The 21,392-nt window shown below is 42.7% G+C and overlaps 1 protein-coding gene across 4 annotated transcripts in view; it reads right to left on the minus strand.

The window, feature by feature from the left end:
• Nucleotides 1–21,392, minus strand: part of CACNA1D (calcium voltage-gated channel subunit alpha1 D) — a 330,171-nt gene that overhangs the window by 112,975 nt on the left and 195,804 nt on the right. For all 4 annotated transcript variants that reach the window (XM_054483847.1, XM_054483848.2, XM_054483846.2 and 1 more), the window contains exon 9: nt 1,356–1,525. In XM_054483847.1, the coding sequence (XP_054339822.1) occupies nt 1,356–1,525 (170 nt within the window). The remainder of the gene's footprint in view (nt 1–1,355; nt 1,526–21,392) is intronic.

A 21,392-nucleotide genomic window follows, 5' to 3' on the forward strand; every position in this document is an offset into this window, starting at 1 on the left:
CCAGAAGAAGCACAATTGCACCTCACCCACCCTTCCTATGGCAGCTCACCCCGACCTTCATACCCTCTGTGCTCCAGCTGAAGGGCCCACTGCTTCCTCCCTGAAACCTGGCCTTTGTCCACCTCCATGCCTCCCTCACGCCAGTGCCCTGGGTCAGGGTGCTTCTTCTGACACTGAATGGTCACACCTGCGATCCATCCATCCTTCGGGGCCCAGGCCAAATACTCCCCCCAGCCCTGTCCTCGATCCTTCCTCGGCTCCCGCAGCACGTGCCTGCCCTCTATGTGTGCCCTGCAGCTCTGCTCCCCAGGGCTGCATTTAGTGTGAGCAGGCCTGTCTCTCCCTAGGAGGCAGCACTCCACATGCTCTCCAGCTCCGGGTTTCCCCTGTACCCAGCAACAGGCCTTGCTGAGAGCAAAACATCCAAGGCGCTCTGCTCAAGCAGGGACTTGCTCGGCTGTCTTCTACAACGTAGGGCCAGCCTCGGGTCCCCAGGCCTCTCAATGGACATGTGCCCTTGAAGTATGTTCTTGGTCCTTCCTATCCAGCTCTTCCAGATTTGAAGCAAGTCACAGACATGTCAGTCAAATGCACTGCTGGATTCCAGTTTCCACTCTGACCCGAGGCACAAAGGGCCCCAGAAAGAATAAGAGTGCATCTATGGGAAAAGTATGCAGTGAAAGAGATAGCATGGTTGACAATGGCAATGTCAGTGATTGACTGAGTTCTCAGGCCTTGCCTCCTGCAGGAAGTGCTCTAGGGTGCTTAGTGTCACAGTGTGGGGTGTCGGTGGGTGACAGCAAAGCAGCTGTCACTGACTCACATGCCCTTTAATACCTGCCTAGAATGGTGAGCCGGTTTCCTCCCAGCCCTTGATGGACTAAGCATATGGCTTCATATGAATAGCACATGTAGGAGCCATGTCAGGTGGCCTAACAGTAAGAGTCAAGAGGAACCCTGCACTTCAAATTCTTGTCCAATAACACTGTTCACTTTGAGGTGAGGGAAACCACAGCTTCTTCTCCTGTGGTACAAGAATATGTGTCTCATCACCCCTGTGCCCACACAGAAATGCGCTTGCTGAATTTCCCAGGCCAACAGTGGGTCTGTTTGACCCTCCTTGGCTATAAAGCCACCTTATCAAATACAACTCTAAACCCCAAACCTCAGGCAGAAATCCAGAGTCAGCACCAATGCGCCTGTTCTCTCCGTGATGTGTGCAGGCAGAAGGGACCAGATGGCTGGAAGAAGGCTGTCCCACTCACAGCCTGATCAGAGTCGAGGAAGGCCTGCTGCTAGGCATCTGAACCGCACACTGGGTCTGTCTAGCCAGGGGCAGGAAAGGCGTTACATACTATTTCGTTTGCCTTCCTCTCCTCCTTCTTCCTCGTTCTCGGGATCGATGTCCTCAGCTTGGGTGATCCAATCCAAGTAGCCCTTTAGATCCTCCTCCAGCTGCTGCTTCTCCCGGAGCTTCTGGAAATCTCCCCGCGCTTTCGCCTTCTCTCTTTCCTTTGAGAATTCTCTGAAGGAGGCAAAGAAGACAAGCACATATCAGGACATCCTTGGGGACCTGCATCCTGAGCCACTGCCCTGCTGCACAACAGTCTTGTGGCAGGACACACAGCACTGAGTACAGTCACATGAGCACAACAATGGAGCCACACACTTGGACAGGACAGAAGACAGTGTCTTCCAAAGCAAGACTGTGGGGGTCAAAGTCACAGAGCCCACACCAACACACATGCATCATTTCTTAGAAAATGAACTCCCCTCAGATGACAGCGATCTCAAGGGGCCTAGGCCCAAAACACCATGTGCTGTCATGGCAGGCCTCTGACTCCCCCCAACAAGGGGCCTGAACTCAGAGATACCCCACTTTCCCCAGAGCCTCCTCAAAGAGGAGGGACCCAAATGGGCCAAGCTGTGGTCAAAGAGAACCAAGTTTAGAGCTTCTTCAATGCTTTTGGACAAACTTTGCATTAATATTGTGTGCTACCCCTTTTGTTCAAACCAAGAGCTCTGAGCAGGCAGCAGTCCTTGCTGGTGCCCACACTAGGCTCCTCTACCCATCACCTGCAGGTTCGGGCCAGAGCAGTGCATGGAGTCAGGGCAGTCCCCACCCCCTCCACAACCCAGTTCTCCCTTCCCAGATGGGAACTCGAGCATTGATGAAGCATTATTGTTTTTCTTAACCCCTGCCACTTGTCATGGTCTTCCCCAAAAGTCTTCCCTGCAGGAGGGGAAGAGGCATATGATTTGCTGCCCATTTATATGAACACCTGCCCTGGAAAAGATCTGGCAGACAGGTAAATGTTCCCAACTGTGGGGTTTTTATGCTACTTTTCACCATGTGTTCAAGCCTCTATCTATGCATATATACAAAACCCCACACTCACTCAGGCAAGCCTGAGAGTCAGGTGGACGATTACCCAATTTTTATGTACGAGGAACCATCTGCATCTCCAACCGTGAGTTGTTATAGGAGCCAAGATATGTGAGTTAGAGGCTTAGTAAAAAGCTGCTAAGGAAGCAGGTGAGGTTACAGCAATGCAGTTTCTGCACACAGACCTTGAGATTCTGACACAGGTTACTTCTGTCTGCCTTTTTGCCTTTGTTCCGAGTCAAAGCTAGCATGTCTCTTTCAGGGTCCTACCTCAATAACCCAACCCAACCCAACCCAACCCAACCTACGAATGGGGAAGTGACCTGCTTTCATAAAGCTAACCCCAGCCAGGCACGGTGGCTCACGCCTGTAATCCCAGCACTTTGGGAAGCCGAGGTGGGCAGATCATGAGGTCAGGAGTTTGAGACCAGCCTGGTCAACATGGTGAAACCCCATCTCTACTAAAATAAAAAGAATTAGCTGGGCATGGTGGTGCATGCATGTAGTCCCAGCTACTCAGGAGGCTGAGGCAGGAGAATTGCTTGAACCTGGGAGGCAGAGGTTGCAGTGAGCCAAGTTCGTGCCGCTGCATTCCAGCCTGGGCAAGAGAGCGAGACGCCGTCTCCAAAAAAAAAAAAAAAAAACAATAACAACAACAACAAAACTAACCCCATATTCACACCCGTCCCTTAACTCTAGGCTGTCGAGGGGCTGAACAGATGCTTGCACACCCAGTGACACTAATACTTCAGATAAGAAACTGGAATTCTCACCAAGTGCCACTCTCTGTCCACAGTTAGAAAGAATCCCACTCAGACAGAGGTTGCAGTGAGCTGAGATTGTGCCATTGCACCCCAGCCTGGGCAACAGAGCAAGACTCCATCTCAAAAAAAAAAAAAAAGAAAAGAAAGAAAAAGAAAGGATCCTTCTCATTGCTCCTAAATCACCCCACTTTTCAGACTCCCTGGAACCCATCCTTGGTCCTGTTAGGGCTGTCAGTCTCCACTCCACCCCCTGTGAATAAGGAAGGAGGCCAGGCTTTGTGGATCTAGAGAGTGAGCAGGAGCCGATCTGAGCCCAGACCAGACACGTGCTCTGACCTCCCAGCCCAAAGAACACCTGTTGTCTCAAAGAAGTAAGGACTCCAGTGTCTAACCATTCACATGTACCACACCCTGAGAATGGTTTGGGGTTTCTAGGCCTCTGGGGTTTCCTGACACATGGGAAATACATAACTCAGCTCTAGGTAAATTCACCAAATGACTCTTTGAACTCTGAAAAAGTCACACTCAATCCAGAATCACATCCCTGAGCAACAATAAGAGGGCTTGGAATGTCATGTGTCTGCAGGAAAATGAATTATATAATCTGTTTTCTTAAATACACCTCAAAGAAAAGTAGACCTTCAGTTCTATTATTCACCAAAAAAGTATCCTAGTACAAATCTGTTTGCATGTTTTGATTCCGAACTTAGCATACTAAATTCAGATGGTTACATACAAACAAGGTATTCTTACTTTGGGTCCATATCATATATGGGTTCTTGGGAAAAAATTATGAAGATAGTAAAAGAGTTACCCCCTGGGAAGCTTAAGGACATTCATTCTATAATGTATAATTACATACATTATATACATTTTATAATGTATTATAATTATATTATTATATTTTATTTTATATTTTATAATTATAAAATTATATAATTATATAATTATATACATTTTATAATGTATAATTACATACATTATAAAATGAATGTCCTTAAGCTTCTCAGGGTAACTCTTTTACTATCTTCATAATTTTCTTTTGTAATATTTTATGCCTTTTTAACATTACAAATATACAAATCCTGTTTCTAACAAGCTGCATCACTGTTGTACATTTTCCACTGCTGAGACACAGTTAAGCAGGCATAAGTAAAACTCTACTCTGACTAAAATTCCTAAGAGTAAAAAACCCTACCAAGTCCTGGTTTATGGCCCACTCACTGATGGTCACTATTACAAAAGCTCATATAACAAAGCTGCTGATATAGACCCTCTGAACTGATTTTAGACGTTCTGAATGGCTGAATATTTAGCAGGAAGGCATTATTTATTGATGTGGACAGAGGTGAGGTTTATGCAGTAGAAATCTGTTGGCCACAGGGCAGGATGGAGGAAGGGGGCAGGAAGGTAGAGTCCCTGTGGTAAACCCAGATAAAGCCTTGGCCCTCCGACACTACTCTGGGCTCTTCGTCTGAAGACTTGGCTTCTAGTACTAGCTCTGTCACTGTTGTGTTCTGAGTTTCAGTTTCCTCACTTACAAACAGACACAACAATACCCGTTCTTCTGTTTCACAGGAATTAAGCAAGACTTTCAGTAAGGCTTTGAAAACACAAAGAGTGGTATCAACGTGAAGTTCAAATGTATAATAGTTGTTGAATCCAGATATAAGAGAGACATTTAAAAGGCAAATGGAAGAGCTTTCTCAAATTATCAAAAGGAGAAAAATTAGCACTAGCTGTGAATGGGCTCTGAGCTGCCACAAACCCATCAGGATTGGGAGACACATAGAAGGACACATGGGTCCCAAGGCTCAGAGTGACCACAATGAGCTGGCAAACCCACTGCCAATCCTGTACACTATCTGCTCAGTTGAGAATAACCCATTCCCATCACAACTGACCCTCTGATCCTGAAAATCACACCTCAAGTCCGAGGCACCTTCTATAAAACTTTGCAATGATGGAAAAAAGGTTACTCTACTTTGCATAAGAATTCATCATATTCCAAGAATCCTATTCCTAAGAGATTGTTTTACAAAGCTTATTTAATAAAGCTATTGGTAGAAACCAACAGACTTTTGCAAGTGACTAAAAATCCAACAATGGTTATATGCTAGGAGCCTTCTTGTTCCAAACCAGAATTTTGGTTATGGTGTGTCTGATCAAAAGATAAATAAAAAGTGCCTGGATGAAAAAAAAAAAAAAAGAAAAGCAAATATAGTGTGCTACCCTTTACACACAAAAAACTGGGAAATAAAAGGAGCATATTACTCTCAGATGTATCTAAAAGAAAGAGCAGAAAACAAGGGATGGGAATGAATTAGGCCAAAGGAATCAACGTTGGGGTGACACTCTTAAGTATATCTTTTTCTATAGTTTTGACGTTGGGAACCATGTTAATGTTCTTCACCTTATATTTTTAAAAATTAAGTCCGTAAGGATGAGATGAAGGGAAAATACCCCTAAACTGAAAGTGATTTGAAACAAACAAATCTGTAATTCAAATGAATACCATAACCAGACTGAAGGAGAAAGACAAAACTAATTCAAATAGCTCATGAATATTTGACGACATGCTCTCAGTCTTGGGCAGGATTGGAGTGAGGGATGAACTACAAACAAATGCTGAACTCTTTTCAGTAGCTTTGTTTTTTGTAGGGATGTGGATGAGACCATTCTGAAACTATCTTAGACATATTACAGGATTTAGCGAGTGAGTACATGTGCTAATGTTGCTGGGAGCCAGAGTTCTTGCTGTGGAAGGAGGGACACAGAAACATGGAACAGAGAAGAACCCTCTGGGGATGGACTGGAATTGAAGGTATAGGTGTGAACTGATGATTTCTAAAAGATGTTTATTTTAAAGTCTGATTTCCAATGTCTGATTTTTAAAAGAGGCTGATATGTGAGTATGTGTATGTATCAATGTAAGTAAGTATGTGTACGAATATGTGTACAGAAATGCATATATTTCCTAGGTCTGCCTGTTGAAAGGATTTAGAAGCAAAGATGCTCTGGCAGGTACAAGCACACCTGGTACCCACATCTTGGTCTCTAATAACATTCCCCATTAAAAGGAACCAGGGTACTTTGGAGAAGTGGGTGATTCCAGGGCAAGGGTAGGGTAGGTACAAGATGAAGAAAATAAGGAAGTGCTCAAAAACAAAAACAAACCAAAACACATTATGGAGATATATCATAAGGATACAGGAGCTAGAGAAGTAGCTCCTACTAGCCAAATCTTAGGAAATTTGAGCACTGAAATAACTAAGGACAGTAATAAATTACAACATATTCTTAAAAATCAGTCCACATCCCTTATGGATAGATAACAAATGAAAAAGTAAATGAAGTAAAATTTAATATTAGGTGAACTGGGGTAAGGGGTACATGGATTATTCACTGTGCTATTTCTATTCTTGGGGTTGTTCTATATATTTGAAATTATTTCCAAATAGAAAAAAATTTGAATGCTTAGAAGATATAACTCTACTACTAACCAAATTCAAATGCATGTTATTACATATTCATTTCAGCTTACCAGCTGAAATGCCTTGCAGGCAGGAAGGGACAATGTTGTCCATTTCTCATGTATTTCTTCCCATGTCTCTATTTCCCCTTGGCGCCACTTCATATAGGCATGCAGGAAGGCTATGTACAAAAAATTGTATCCAACAAAACAAGCCCTACTCCTACTCCTTCAGGAGGCCAGAATATGCCCCTATAGGACAGAAAGCCCACGATTGCTGGGATCGCCCAGAAGCATGAAATGAGTGTGCCCAAACCTAGACATACCATCTGGAGCAGCCTCCACCGCCAGCTCGCCATTTTCCCTTATTGTGTTCAGGCCTCATGTGGTAGATCTTCTATCTCTAGGTCATTAAGATATTCCCTTTTATCTCCTGGTTGAGAAGCAATTACTCAGTAAGGAATCTCCCTAACAGCCTAACAGGACAGCTGCAAAGTGTCTTATGCAGGCCAGTCTGCACACACCCATTCCCTGGGCAGCCACAGGAGCTGTGGCCAGAGCATTTCATCAGAGCTTGCTTCCCTCTCTGCTCCAGGTGACTACTGCAGACCTGGACTTCCCCCTGGTGGCATCCTACTCAGAATGCCTCACAGCTCCTCGTTGCCTCCCTCAAGGATCAAGGTCAGATGCTTCTACCTGCCACTCAAGGCCTTCCAGCTTTCTCCCAAGTGCTATTCCAGTCTTACTCACCCATCCTATAAATGCACATCTTATACTCTGGCCACACTCTTCTCAATTCTGCAACCCGGTGAGCTTTTGTCTACATAATTCCAACCACTTGAGCAGCCTTCTCCCATCTTTGAATCCAATGCACCTTTCAAGACCAAGCTCAAGTCTCATGCTTTTGGTGACACATTCTCTGGCTTACCCCATCCAAATGCATTCTGCCTGCCTCTAATTCACCAGAAAACTCTACTCATTGACCACCAAAACATGAATACATGTGTCCCCTACCCTAGCTGGCCCCCTCAGCATTGCATCCTAACCAGAGCCCAGAGCAACACCTTACCCCATCCCCACTGGTGAGTGACTATGGGGAGGCAGGGGCTGCTATCACCCTCTTGTATAGACACTGAGGCTCACAGCACTTGGGCACAAAAGGCCATGCAGCTGCTGAGTCTACCCTAAGCACCTCAACATGATGCCTGGAAGGAAAAGCAGGAGCAGAGGAAGGAGAGGGTAGACACCAGGAGGATGAGGATCAAAACCAGGCTACAAGGCCAGACACGGAGGCTCATGCCTGAAATACCAACATTTTGGGAGGTGATGGTGGGAGGATTGCTTGAGGCCAGGAGTTTGAGACCAGCATGGGCAACAGAGTGAGACCCCATCTCTACAAAATAATTTTTTTAAAGTTAGCCAAGTGCAATGGCATGCACCTGCGGTCTCAGCTACTCAGGAGGCTGAGGCAGGAGGATCACCTGAGCCTGGGAGGTTGAGGCTGCAGTGAGCTGTGATTGTACCACTGCACTGCAGCCTGGGTGACAGAGACCTTGTCTCAAAAACAATCAAACAAACAAACAAACAAAAACAGGCTTCCTGCCAGTCCAGAAAGGGGCTTAAATACAAAACTAAGGAACCTGGACTGCTTCTCTGTAGGCAAGGAGGAACAGAAAGAAATTTCATAGGACTCCTATCAGCTTTGACAGGTGTTACATGTGAACAGAAAATGAAAATAAGAAGAAAATGGTGCTGAGGAAGACCAGAGACATTCAGTAAGCACTGGGTGATAGGCTGGATTTAACATCAATACAAATGTGGTCAAAAACACACTTCTCAGGAAGTCCCAACTTTCTTACACGACTATTTGGAAAAACACCTATGAGGCCTGTCACTGACCCCCAACCACCACCAGGCTACGGTCACTGTCACCTCTGCCCTTTCCACACCAGTCCCCTGGGTCTAGCACACCAGTGTCATAATCTCCCCTCATGTGGACCTTCCTTGTCAGGGCCCCGTGACACCCCATCTGCCACATGAACATTTCTTGTCCACCTGTTCAGGGAATAAGGACGGGCTGGGCAGGGCAGAAGGAGGGATGGAGAAGAGAGGCTGGTCCCTAGTATCTGACGGGCTGCCATATGAAGGAAGAAGCATGCCCTGCTGAGGGTCTCAGGGCACAGGCACAAGCTTTGAAATAAGACAGCTGATTTCAGTACAGTTGCCCTGGGATGCAGCAACTTCCCCAGACAGGGATCCTCAGTAGAGATGGACTAATGACTCGGCAGCGACACCAGATCACAGCACGTTCTAAAGACCTTTCAGCTGCTGCTGCGACTCCAGCCTCCCCAGCACCTCCTCCGTGGGGACTTGACTGCTGTGACTTAGTCCCTTTTTTGTTGTCCATTTCTTTCCCTGGTTAACAGCCTGGCACCCTCTTGGACCTGGCAGCCAAGTAGTTTGGTGGCATTGACGCCCAAGAAGCATAAGGGCTGAGTGAGTTCACGAGAAATGGCTGCAGGAGCTCTGATGACAGAACAATGGTATGCGCCCCATACTCATCCAGCCCCCTAAAGACCTTTAGATGGAATAGACAAACACAACAGAACAAGCCAAAGTCGTCTCTGAAACAAGCACAGCCTGAGTCCACCCCACTGTACGCAGTCCTTCACCTGTGACTGCATCGCCCAAGGTCCCAGCAATAACCAACAGCAGCTTCAGCAGAATACGAGCCTCCACAGCTGGGGAAAGTGACCTGGGTTTTGGCAAAACAGCCTGAGTCTCTGCCATGTCCCCTTCTCTAATAATAACAGAAAAAAAGCCCCTCATTTATTTAGATTGTTCCTAGAGTCCTCCAAATGTCTTTACATTCACTGCCCCCTGGGCTGCTCACAACCTCAGTGGAAGAGGCAGGAGGAGGATTTTCACATCCATTTCACAAAGGCCAACACGGAGGCTCAACGAGGCATTGTTGCTGGCCCACATCATACGCCCAGTCAACAGGACAACAGAGTTACTAACCAGGCCCCAAACACCATGTCCCTTCCGTGGGGCTGTGGCTCACGGGAGGTCATGAGTCAGGACCAGGGAGGGAGGACAGGGCAGAAAGCACAGCTCTGCTCACTACTGCACTCTGATTTTCCCCAAGAGCCCCAACTCAGGAACAGAGAAAGGGGAGAGCCCCCTTTCCGCTCATCTCTCCACCTGCTGTCCCTCACTCCCACTCAGTAAGCACCACTCCAGGGAGAGAACCCCTCGCCCCAGACCCAGCCAGCCTCCAACTCAGGAGCCCCAGTGGAGCCCCCACGGGCTGGGCACATGCCCCATGCTCTTCAGAGAGGCCACCAGACACTCACATGCCCCAGGATTTACAGGCCCTGACATCCTGATCTCTGGGACCCCGGCTCAGCCAACACTACTGGAAACAGCACGCCCAGGCTGCAGCCAGCTATCACACACAAACGGAGGTGCAGGTGGAATAGGACTGCCGCAGATGCAAGAGGACACGCAGTTTGCTGTGGGAACTTTTATTTCTTAAACGTCCCATAAAATAAATGGGCCACTGGAAGTCATCTTGATTTAGATACAGGATTTTTTTTCTTGGGTTGCAATGCTATCTGTTTTATTAGACCCACATAAAATTTAAACAAACAAAACACTTCGATATTTACACACACATGCGAAAAAACAAAACAAAACAAAAAAACCCTTGAAACAAAGCAAAGAACAACATAACCTCCATTGAAAACTGCGAAGAAAATCACTAGGGACTCAGATTTTTAGTAAAACGGAAGGCTCAGAAATTCAGAAAAAAACAAAGGCAACACTTACACAGGCAAAGAGAAGGGGGAAGCTGAAGAAGTAACCCACTGATTTTTATCAGGGGAGTCCAGCCTTCTTTAGACCTAAATTATTTCTTCAACACAGATATAAAGGAAATGAAACAGAATGCAAACGTAGTTTGATTCAAAGAACTTTTTTGTTTAAATATAATTTCTTGGAAAGCACAAAGGTTCAGTTTCTGTTCAAGGAAACTAGGAATTTTGTAAAAAAAAAAAAAATTAACAGCAATGTGTGATGTTTCACAATTTAAAAAAATTTTAATCATTGGCACTGGCTCAGCTCATAGTTCATCAAAAGCATTGTATTTGTTCCATTTTTCCCTCAACCATGAAAAGCTGGTGATAGTCAAAGGATGTTCTCTCTGCATGAGACCAATAGGCAGAGTGGGGTGGGGAGGGATTAGGAATGCAGCACCCCATAAATAAGACCTGCTCCTTTGCAGGTAATGTCTGTGGGGGGAAGGCAGCTGGCCTGGGACAGCATTCTCCAGCAGCAGTCACAAAACACAGCTGCCAAGAAATGCATGGGAACCGCTGGTGGGCAAAAAGGATGAGAAAATGGGGGTCCCTTGTTTACACAGTAAAATATGTTGAAGAAAGACATTTGACAATCACATTTCTATTTTTACTTTTAGTTTTGAGAAAGGGTCTGGGCTCTGCTGCCCAGGCTGGAGTGCAGTGGCATGCCCTCCACCTCCTGGGTTCAAGCGATTCTTGTGCCTCAGCCTCCCAAACAGCTGGAATTACAGGTGTGCACCACCATGCCCAGCTAATTTTTTTGTATTTTTAGTAGACAGGGTTTCTCTATGTTGGCCAGGGCAGTCTCAAACTTCTGGCCTCAAGGGATCCACCCACCTCAGCCTCCCAAAGTGCTGGGAATACAGGCGTGAGCCATTGTGCCCAGCCAGTGTTCTTGATGCTTTCATTGACATAAAAGACTGTGATGATGTTTAAAACAGTTTTCATCTTTTGGGAAGATGAATCATTTTCAGAGTCGGTGTTTCCCAGCTTTTAATGACTAGGTTGAGTTATCCACCATGAACAGAACACAGGAATTAGCAGCTGGGCCACCCTGCACAGACCAAACCTAACTGTTTACATGTGGCACATACCCTGAGCAGGAGAGTGCGGTAAGGATGGAGTGAAGGAATGCACCGTCTGTCTGGTCATGTCAGATCTCTCCTGCCTCCTTTCTGACCTCCTCCCCCTTGAACTCTGTACTCTAGCCATCCTAAAGCCCACTCGGTTCCTCCAAGGCACGGAGCTCTTTCAACACCAGGCCACTGTGCATGCTGTTGCTTGCATAACCCCTCCTGCTCTTCCAGATACCATCCCACTCGGCTGGCTCAGGACACAAAGACTTTTCTCTACCTTAGAGTCCCCCAGATTAGAACCCTGCTTTTGCAGAATTTACTTCACAGTCCTGCAATTGGTTTTTCACTATTTTCTTTAACTTACCAGACTGTAAGCTCTGTGAAGGAGGGTCTGTGTCTGTCTTATCTTTGTATACTGGTTCCTTATCACAAACCCCAGCCATTAGTAGTTGCTCGATAAAAATCATCTAAATAATTGCTTTCACAAACATGGACTTTACATTAATGAGGATCAAAGACATTCAAGTTTGGGCTTTGTACTGGGTGTATTTGGCCACAGTGTGTATGTAACTTCAATCACCTAAAACTACGCCCATCGTGCCATTGATAAACAAAAACAAGCAGGAGTCTTGTATAAGCCTTAAAAAAAGTATATATATATATATGTATATATGTATATATACATATATATTTTTAATATATATATAAAATATATGTTATGTATATATTATATATACATATATTTAATATATATAAAATATGTTATGTATATATAATATATACTAACATATATATGTTAGTATATATAGTATATATAATATATACTAACATATATGTTATGTATATATAGTATATATATGTTATGTATATATAGTATATATTATACTAACATATGTATATATACATATATTATATATACTAATATATAATATACGTATATATAAAATATATATGTATACATATATATATATACACGCACACAGAGAAATAAAGTATTTCAGGCATCTGAGTATGAAATATGCCTTCCTTTCACTGTATCTCCTTGCTTGAGGACAGAAGAGCTTCTCTCTCTTTGCAGGGTTAGTTTCCATGGCTACCGAAGACACGCCAAAGCTTCCAGTAGAAAATTTTTCCCAATGATGAGAATCCATGAAGGTTGCATACTAAAAGTTACAGACTTTGTTTCAATCTTTTTAAAACTTAAACATGTTTTAAGAGGTATTCTTCAATTGCGAGGCCGAGACGGGCAGGCCATCTGAGGTCAGGAGCTCAACACCAGCCTGGCCAACATAGGGAAACCCCATTTCTACTAAAAATACAAAAATTAGCCAGGCATAGTGGTGTGCACCTGTAATCCCAGCTACTTGGGAGGCTGAGGCAGGAGAATCTCTTGAACCCAGGAGGCGGAGGTTGCAGTGAGCTGAGATCGTGCCATTGAACTCCAAGAGCAAGACTCCATCTCCAAAAAAAAAAGAGGTATTCTTCAAAACCATGGCTCTTGTCTGCCATCACTCTCTCTGAATGAAACAGATCACTTAATCACATGAGTCAAACCAATATCATCACATATCTTCATGACAGGTTTCAAATACTGCTACTTAAGAAGTCACTTCATAAAGACACTCTGCTAGACTTGTCAGATTCCAGTTTTTCAAGAAAAAATAAGGAAGATGTGCACATGAAGTGTGGCTTGGGAGGGTGGCAGAACCACCTAAAATGAACACGTCTGAAGGCACCAGCAACCGTGGGGCATGTGCTACTGACATGTCACTACAGTTTGCTGTGTGAAGGGCCTGGTTACACTGCCAGAATGAGCTCGAGACTGGATCTGCTGTTCAGAGCTGCTAGGGGTTCCCACTGTGGAAGAGCAAGGTGGACCCAAGGAAGGGGCTGAAATTGAACCCCCTACTGGCATATCCCCAAAGCAGTCACTGTAGGAAATTCAGCCCAAATCCCACTCGCAGGCCACGCAAACCACCCTGTGAGCTGCATCTAGAGGGGAGAGGGATAGAGGAGATCCCCCCGCAGGGGGAGTGCCCACTGAAAGGCGCAGTGGGTGGGAAGTACCTTCCCAGAGCACCCAGACATGGCTGACGGAGAACAAGGGGCAGAGCACCACATCCCAAGGCTGGGCTCAGGGATTGAGAGATCCATCCTCCAGCAACAGGACCCAAAAGGACCACCTGAGCTCGAATGAGACTTGTCCACAAGCAGATTCAAGAGGAAAACTAAACCAATTTCTCTGAAGCCTCTGTATCCCATTGTTCCACTGAGCATTGGGTAATTAATTTCAGGAAGAGAAAAAAAAACGACAAAGCATAGAGCTTTGAGAATAGCGCAGCTGAGGATGTACGAGCACAGACCCAGGCTGGGAAGACAGGGTCCCACAGCGGGTTTCCTCTCACCAGACTTAGAACCAACTTCCAACTGACGAGAAAAGCAGCTTGGGCTCTGGAGACAGACAGATCTAGATTTAATTCCTAGTTTAACTACTTACTAGCTGTGTAAATTTTTAGAAAATTGATAAACCTCCCTGAGTCTTGATTTCCTCATCTGTAAACTGAGGCAAAGAATACTTACCTCATCAAAGTAGTGGAGAAGATTAAAATAAACTGAATAAAGCATAGGATTATAAGCAATTAAAAAAAAAATTCTGGCCGGGTGCAGTGGCGCATACTTGTAATCCCGGGGCTTTGAGAAGCCAAGGCAGGAGGATAGCTTGAGGCTAGAACCCGAGACCAGCCAGGCAACATAGAGAGATCCTGTTTCTACAAAAAATATTTTTAAAATTAGCTGGGCATGGTGGCATATGTCTGTAGTCCCAGCTACTTGGGAGGGTGAAGTGGGAGGATTGCTTGAGCCCAGAAATTTGAGGCTGCAATGAGCTACAATCGCAGCATTGCACTGCAGCCTGAGTGACAGAGCAAGACCTGTCTCTGGAAAAAATATTTTTAAAAAGAAAAGAAAAAAGAAAAATTCTCTCATACAATCCACATCCCCAGACTTGACAATCAAAATCCAGAGACCTCTTCTTATCTGAGAAGCATGAGCCACAACAAACTCCCACATCTATACCTTCACTTCCATCTCCACCTCTGTACATCCGTGCAGACCCCATCCCCGCAGCCCCCAGCCCCCAGCCCCCAGGCTCTCCTAACTCCACTGCACTCTGGGAGGTGCCAGCTTTACCTTCCAAGCACAGCTGTCAACCATCACCTTATTTCAAACACTCTGACAGCTCCCACAGCTTAAAAAAAAAAAAAAAAAACAAAAACCCTGCCTCTCTCAGTGGCTATTCCCAACTGCACATCTGCTCTGTCCACTGCTCACCAGCCAGCATGGAGCACCCTGGCAGCCTCACCATTGCACTCACTGGTTCCAACAGGCAGGAGGCACCAGGTCCCACTCTCCTGACAACTTGCTTCCTTTCTTTACCATCCTAACAAATCCTGTCCATCCTTCAATGCCCAACTGGAGCCCAGCTTCCTTGGGTGAGGCCCTCTGACTTGCCAACCCTCTGCTGTGCTCCTAGGGCATACTGATAGATACAGATTTGACGCTAAAACATCCTTGACTGATAGCCGAAGGGGGACAGAGTGCAGCTGTTGGAATCCACACTGGGCCCTGGAATTCTTGGCATGTGTCTGTGGGCCTGTTTGTAAGTAATAGTTCATGATTCAAGGATAGGTGGGCCTCTGGGGACAGTACACCTCTCAGCAGGTGGTGTGCTCTCACCCACTGACTTAAAATCCTTCAGACACAGCAAGGGTCTCCAGGACTCAGAGGCCTAAAACTGAAAAAAAATAAAAACCAAGATTTATTTTAAAGCAGAAATTCGAGGGAATGATGGGTTCACCGTGGATTCATGTTTTATCCCTGAACCCAAAACCAAACTCATGACAATCAGACTTAGAGAAATCAGGCTAATGCGCCAAGTGCCACTCCAGGTCTTGGAAGGATGTGGGGCCCTGGAGAGAAGTGCAGATAAACATCCAGACTGCAAATGAGATGACCTTTCCAGCTCACAGAAATGACCTCCGAGAAAGAGGACACAACCAGGCCAATGTGGAGCTCCCACATACTTGGAAAGGTCTTCCCATTTATCGAGGCCCTTCCCATCCATTTCTCTCCTTGGTTATTAGGATGGCTCTGTGAGAAAAGTCAGAGGTGGGACGCTCCAATTTTAGGAAGAAAAAGCCTTGATTGGAAAAGTGAAGTATATTGACCAAAGAAGTCATGCCTCTATAAGTACAGAGCCAGCACATGGGCCAGCACTTCCGACCCCTGCCCTTGTTCTCCCCCCACTACAACAGAGAAACCAGTAATCCCTCAGCCAGCAGAGACCCCACAGGCCAGGGTGGCACAGCTCGCAGCCAGAGCACTGCCTCGCCCCAGCTGGGCAGACCTCCACTCAAGGCCGAGTCTGTGGAGACTGAAGCTTCCAACAGCCCCACGGGGGCTACTATGAATAAGGCTCTATGAGTGCTCATGTACCAGTCATTTTGTTGACACAGATTTTCATTTCTCTTGGGCAAATACTAGAAATGGAATTGCTTGGCCATATGGTGAGTATATGTTTAATTTTATGAGATACTGACAAACTTTCCCAAAGTAGTTGTATCATTTTATGTTTCTATAAACAATGTATGAGCATATCAGTTGCTCTGTACTCTTGATGACACTTGGAAATAGTCTTTTTGATTTTAGCTATTATACTATGTATGTAGCAGTTTCTTAACTTGTACTTCCCTGATGGTTTATGGTATAGAACATCTTTAATGTGTACTTACTGAATACTCATATACATTCTTTTGTAAAGTATGTTTTGCCAATTTTTGAGTTGTTCATCTATTACCTAGTTGTTAAGAGTTCTTCACATATTCTAGATAACAGATATAAATGTTGTATTTTCTCCCAGTGTGGTTTCCCTTTAAATTTCTAGTCTTTGAAGAGCAGAAATCTATTTAGAAAATATTTATATGTTTAGCTTTTTAATTAGATCTATGATCGATTTCAAGTTTAATGTTTGTGTCTGGTATGACCTGAGCATCACACTTTTTTGCAGATACCCAGTTTCTCCAGCTTTTTCTTTTTTTTTTTTTTAACTAAAAAGAGTATCTTTTCTCCACTGAATTATCTAGCACCTTTATCAAAAAGAAATTGAACATATAAAGGAATTTCTGAATTTGTTGTTCTGATCTTTATGTCAAACATTACATTTATTACAGCTTTACAGTAAATCTTGAAATCTGCAGTATAAGCCCTCCTTTATTTTTTATGATTGTTTTCATTAGAGGTCATTTGCAATTATATATTAGTTTTAGAATAAGCTTGTCAGTTTCTAAAAGAAAGGCTACTGAGATTTATAAATGGGACAACATTCAATGCATAGAGAAAAATGGACATCTTAACAATACTGAGTCTTTCAATCCATGGGCATGGTATATCTTTATTTATTTAGATCATTGTAATTTTACTAATCAGTGTTTTGTAGTTTTCAGTGTAGAGGTCTTCCATATCTTTTCTTATATTCATTCCTATCAGGAATGCTATTGTAAATAATTTTTGATGGTAACTTTTTTAAATTTCATTTTCAACACCTGCAGCTTGTATACAGGAATAAAATGGAATTTTGTATACTGACTTTGTATCCTGTCACCCTGCTATACTCACTTATTAATTCTAGCAGGCTTTTGGTTCAATTATTGGGACTCTCTATGTAGACAATTATGTCTGTAAATAGAAATAGTTTTTTCTTTCTTTCCAATCTTTCTGCCTTTTATCTCTTTGTCTTAGCTTCAGACTTTCAATAAAACATTGAATAAAAGAAGAGAGAAAAATGGTTACTTTGTTCCTAATCTTAAGAAGAAAACATTCAGTCTTTCACCAGTAAGTATGCTGTCAGCTATAGCTTTTTTTTCAGGCTGAGGAAGTTTTTGCATATTCTTAGTTTGCTGAGAGTTACTAGAAATGGTTATAGAATATTGTTAGTAATGTCTGCATTTACTGAGGTGATCGTATGATTTCCTCTTTCATTCTATTAATATGGTAAATTATTTGATTTTCCGATGGTGAATCAACTTGTTATTTCTGGCATAAATCCCACTTGGCCACGAGATATTATTCCTTTCATCCTGCTATATTCTATTTGCTAATATTTTAGAATTTTTGTGTCCAAATTAATGAAGGATACTGTGCTTATTATGTCTTTGCAAAGTTTTGGTATTGAGATTTTGGCCTCATGAGTTGGGAAATGCTCCCTCCAACTTTACTACCTGAAAGAATTTCTAGGGATGGTATAATTTTTTTCTGAATTGGCTGACATAATTCACTTTTGACCTCATCTAGGCTTCTAATTTTATTTGAGAGAAGGTTTGCAATTCTGAATTCCATTTAAAAAGGCAAATATAGGACTCTCCCAATTTATTTCTTGGTAGGCTGTGTATTTCAAGGAATTTGCCTGTTTCTCCTAAGTTACCAAGTTTATTCTCTTATTATTTTAACGTCTGTAATATCTGTGGTATCTCCTCTTTCATTTATAAAACTGGTAATTTGCTCTTTTTCCTTTTTTGATTAGTTTTGTTAGAGATTTATCAATTTTTATTACACTTTCCAAATAACTTTATAATTTGTGTTTTCTATTTTATTTACTTCCGTTATTCTTTTTTCTACTTACCTTGGACTTATTTGGTCTTCCTTTTCTAGATTAGTAGATGGAAATGTAGATTTCTGAGTTTAAACCTTTCTTCCTTACTGATATAGCTATAAACGTCCCTCCAAGCACTGCATTAGATGGATCATACAATTTCCCAGTTGGATTTTATCAGTTTCAAAGTATTTTCTAATTTTTATTATTTTTTGAGTTATAGGTTATTTAATTTCCAAACATTTGGGAAGGTTTATAAACAGCTTGTTATTGGCTTCTGTTTTAAATCTACTGCCATTAGAACAAAGATACTTTGTAAAATTTCAATCATTCGAGATGTAATGAGACTTTAATGGCCTAGATATGGTCTGTGTCGGTGAATGTTCCACGTGCTCTGAAAAGAATGTGTATTCCACAATTATTGAACACAGTATTTTGTAAATATCAATTAGGTCAAGTCGGCTGAAGTTATTAACCAATCTAAATATAATCTAGATATTATCTATACTTGCTGTTTTTAACCTAGCAATTATTCAGAAGGAATGATAAAAATTTTCATCTATGTTTCTAGATTTATCAATTTCTCCACTTAATTTTAGCAACTTTTGCTTCATGTACTTTCAAGCTGTATTTAGGTGCCAACACATTTAGGATCATTGTGTCTTCTCAATGAATTGACCTTTTTATGAGCATAAAATGTCTATCTCTGAAATGTCCCTATTTCTGGAAATGTTCCTTATACTAAAGTCCAACTTGTGTGGATTAGTACAGTTCATCCATTTTTTATTTTTAATCCATGTCTTTATAGCATCTTAAATTTTTATTTAGTCTGACAATTTCTATCTTTTAACTAAAATGTTGTATACATTTTCATCCAATGCAATTATTGATATGACTGGGTTTGTCTACTATCTCGTTGTTGGTACTGTACGTCCTTTGTTCCTTTTTCTTCCTTTTCTGACTTATTTTGGATAATTTAGTACTATTTAATATTCCATTTTATCTCTTCTTTTAGCTTTTTAGTACCCCTTTTAAGTCATTACTCTGGAGATTATCATATGCATCCTTAAGTTCTCACAGTCTACTATGAATTCATATTATTTCAAAATGTAATAACTTTATCACAGTGAAGCTCCATTTAACTTCCTTCTATCTTCTGTGTATGGTTATCCTATAATTACTTTGATCTGTTACAGTTCCCATAATACCTTGTTATTACTTTAAATTATCTTTTAGAAAATTTAGAAATGAGAAAAAATCTTTTATCTTTGTTTGCCATTTTGATGCCTTTTTTTTTTTTTTTTTTTTTTGACAGAGTTTCGCTCTTGTTGCCCAGGCTGGAATGCAGTGGCGCAACCTCAGCTCACCACAACCTTCACCTCCCAGGTTCAAGCGATTCTCCTGCCTCAGCCTCCGGAGTAGCTGGGACTACAGGCATGCGCCACCACTCTCAGCTAATTTTTTGTATTTTTAGTAGAGATGGGGTTTCTCCATGTTGGTCAGGCTAGTCTCGAACTCCTGACCTCAGGTGATCCGTCTGCCTCAGCCTCCCAAAGTGCTGGGATTAGAGGTGTGAGCCACCGTGCCCGGCCATGCTCCTCATTTTTAAAGTGGATATTTAACGTTTCTATCTGGTATTATTTTCTTCTAGCCTGAAGAACCTCCTTTAACATTTCTTAAAGTGCAAATTTGTTGGTGACCAGTTCTTGGATTTTGTTTACCTGGAAGTTTTTCTACTTCCTTCTTTTGTGAAGGGTATTTTTGCTTCATACAGAATTGTTTTTCCTTTTACCTCTTTGAAGATGTCACCCATTGCCCTATGACTTGCACTATACCTGCAAACAAGTAAATGCATATTCTTATTATTTTCTCCTAGTATGTAATGTGCCTTTTCTCATTTGCTTGCTTTTAAAATTCTCTGTATCTTTTACTTTCAGCAATCTAAATTTCATGTGCTTAGCAGTGGTTCCCTTTGTGTTTCTACTGCTTGAGGTTTGTTGGGCCTCTTGTATCTGTTAACTTAGTTTTCAATACTTGCAACATGTTCAGCTTTATTTATCTTAAAATTTTTCTTCCTCAATCTCTTTCTTCTCCTGTGACTCCAATTTCATATACACCAGATTGCTTATTGTTGTTTTAGAGATCACTAAGCCCTCACTGACTTTTTCTGCAATGTCCAATCTACTTTGTTCAGATATTGTACTGTTTCTATTTACCTACCGAGATTTACCTATTCCTTTATTATGTCCATCTTTTCCTTCAATTCCTTAAACAGGCTCATAGTAATGACTTCAAAGTCTGATTATTAATTGCAACATCTGTCATCTTTTGTTTCTATTGACTTTTCCCTCCTTGATCATGAATATTTTCCTGCTTCTTTTCATGTCTTATAGTTTTGGGTCATGAGGAAAAACATCTTGGGAACATCTGAGTTTTGGTCTCTTCCTTTAACGAGTGTTGATTTTTGTCTTTTTGACAGGTGTTTAATTTATTGGCCATTTCCCTGATCCTTTTGAAGCTTGTTTCTATGCTTTTTAAGTCAGGTCTAGAGTAGGCTTACTCAAGGGCTAAAGTAGCTCCAACCCTAAAGCCTGGCTTTTCTGAAGTCTCGGTACCCAATGTATTCAATTAGGTCCTTCCACTACAGCTGAGCAGAACCATATACCTCCCAGCATGGAGAGATTTCCAACCGCTGACAGCATTCTACTAGCTGTTCTCTGCCTGGCCTCAATAAGTATCACCTGGCACAGAAGCAGCTTAGTATACGGTCAGATTTCAAAGTACCTCCACTCTGATTACTGGAGCCCCTTCTCTGCATACTTCTCACCCATACTCTGCCCTGAAAATCCCAGCCATCTTAGCAGCCCTGAACACTGTTCTTTGACCCCTCAGCAAAGAGACCATCGTTCTCTGCTGGGCTCCGCCTCTCTGCCATAATTCTAAAACTGTCTCCAGGCAGAAAGCCAGGACAATTGCGGAGTTTATCTCATGTGTTTCCCTTCTCGTAGGGATTGCAATCCTGTACATCCTATTTTCATTTTCTGAAAATAGTCGCTTCCTATTTTTTGCCCAGTCTTTTGTAGTTGTTTATGGTGAAAGGTCCAGTCTGGTAGCACTAGTATGTTGTGGCTGGAAGCAGATTATATGAGCCTTAAATTGGTCTCTCTACATCCATTTGTGTATCCATC

This window comes from Pongo pygmaeus, chromosome 2 (genome assembly GCF_028885625.2).
Source record: "Pongo pygmaeus isolate AG05252 chromosome 2, NHGRI_mPonPyg2-v2.0_pri, whole genome shotgun sequence".
Classification (NCBI taxonomy): Eukaryota; Metazoa; Chordata; class Mammalia; order Primates; family Hominidae; genus Pongo; species Pongo pygmaeus.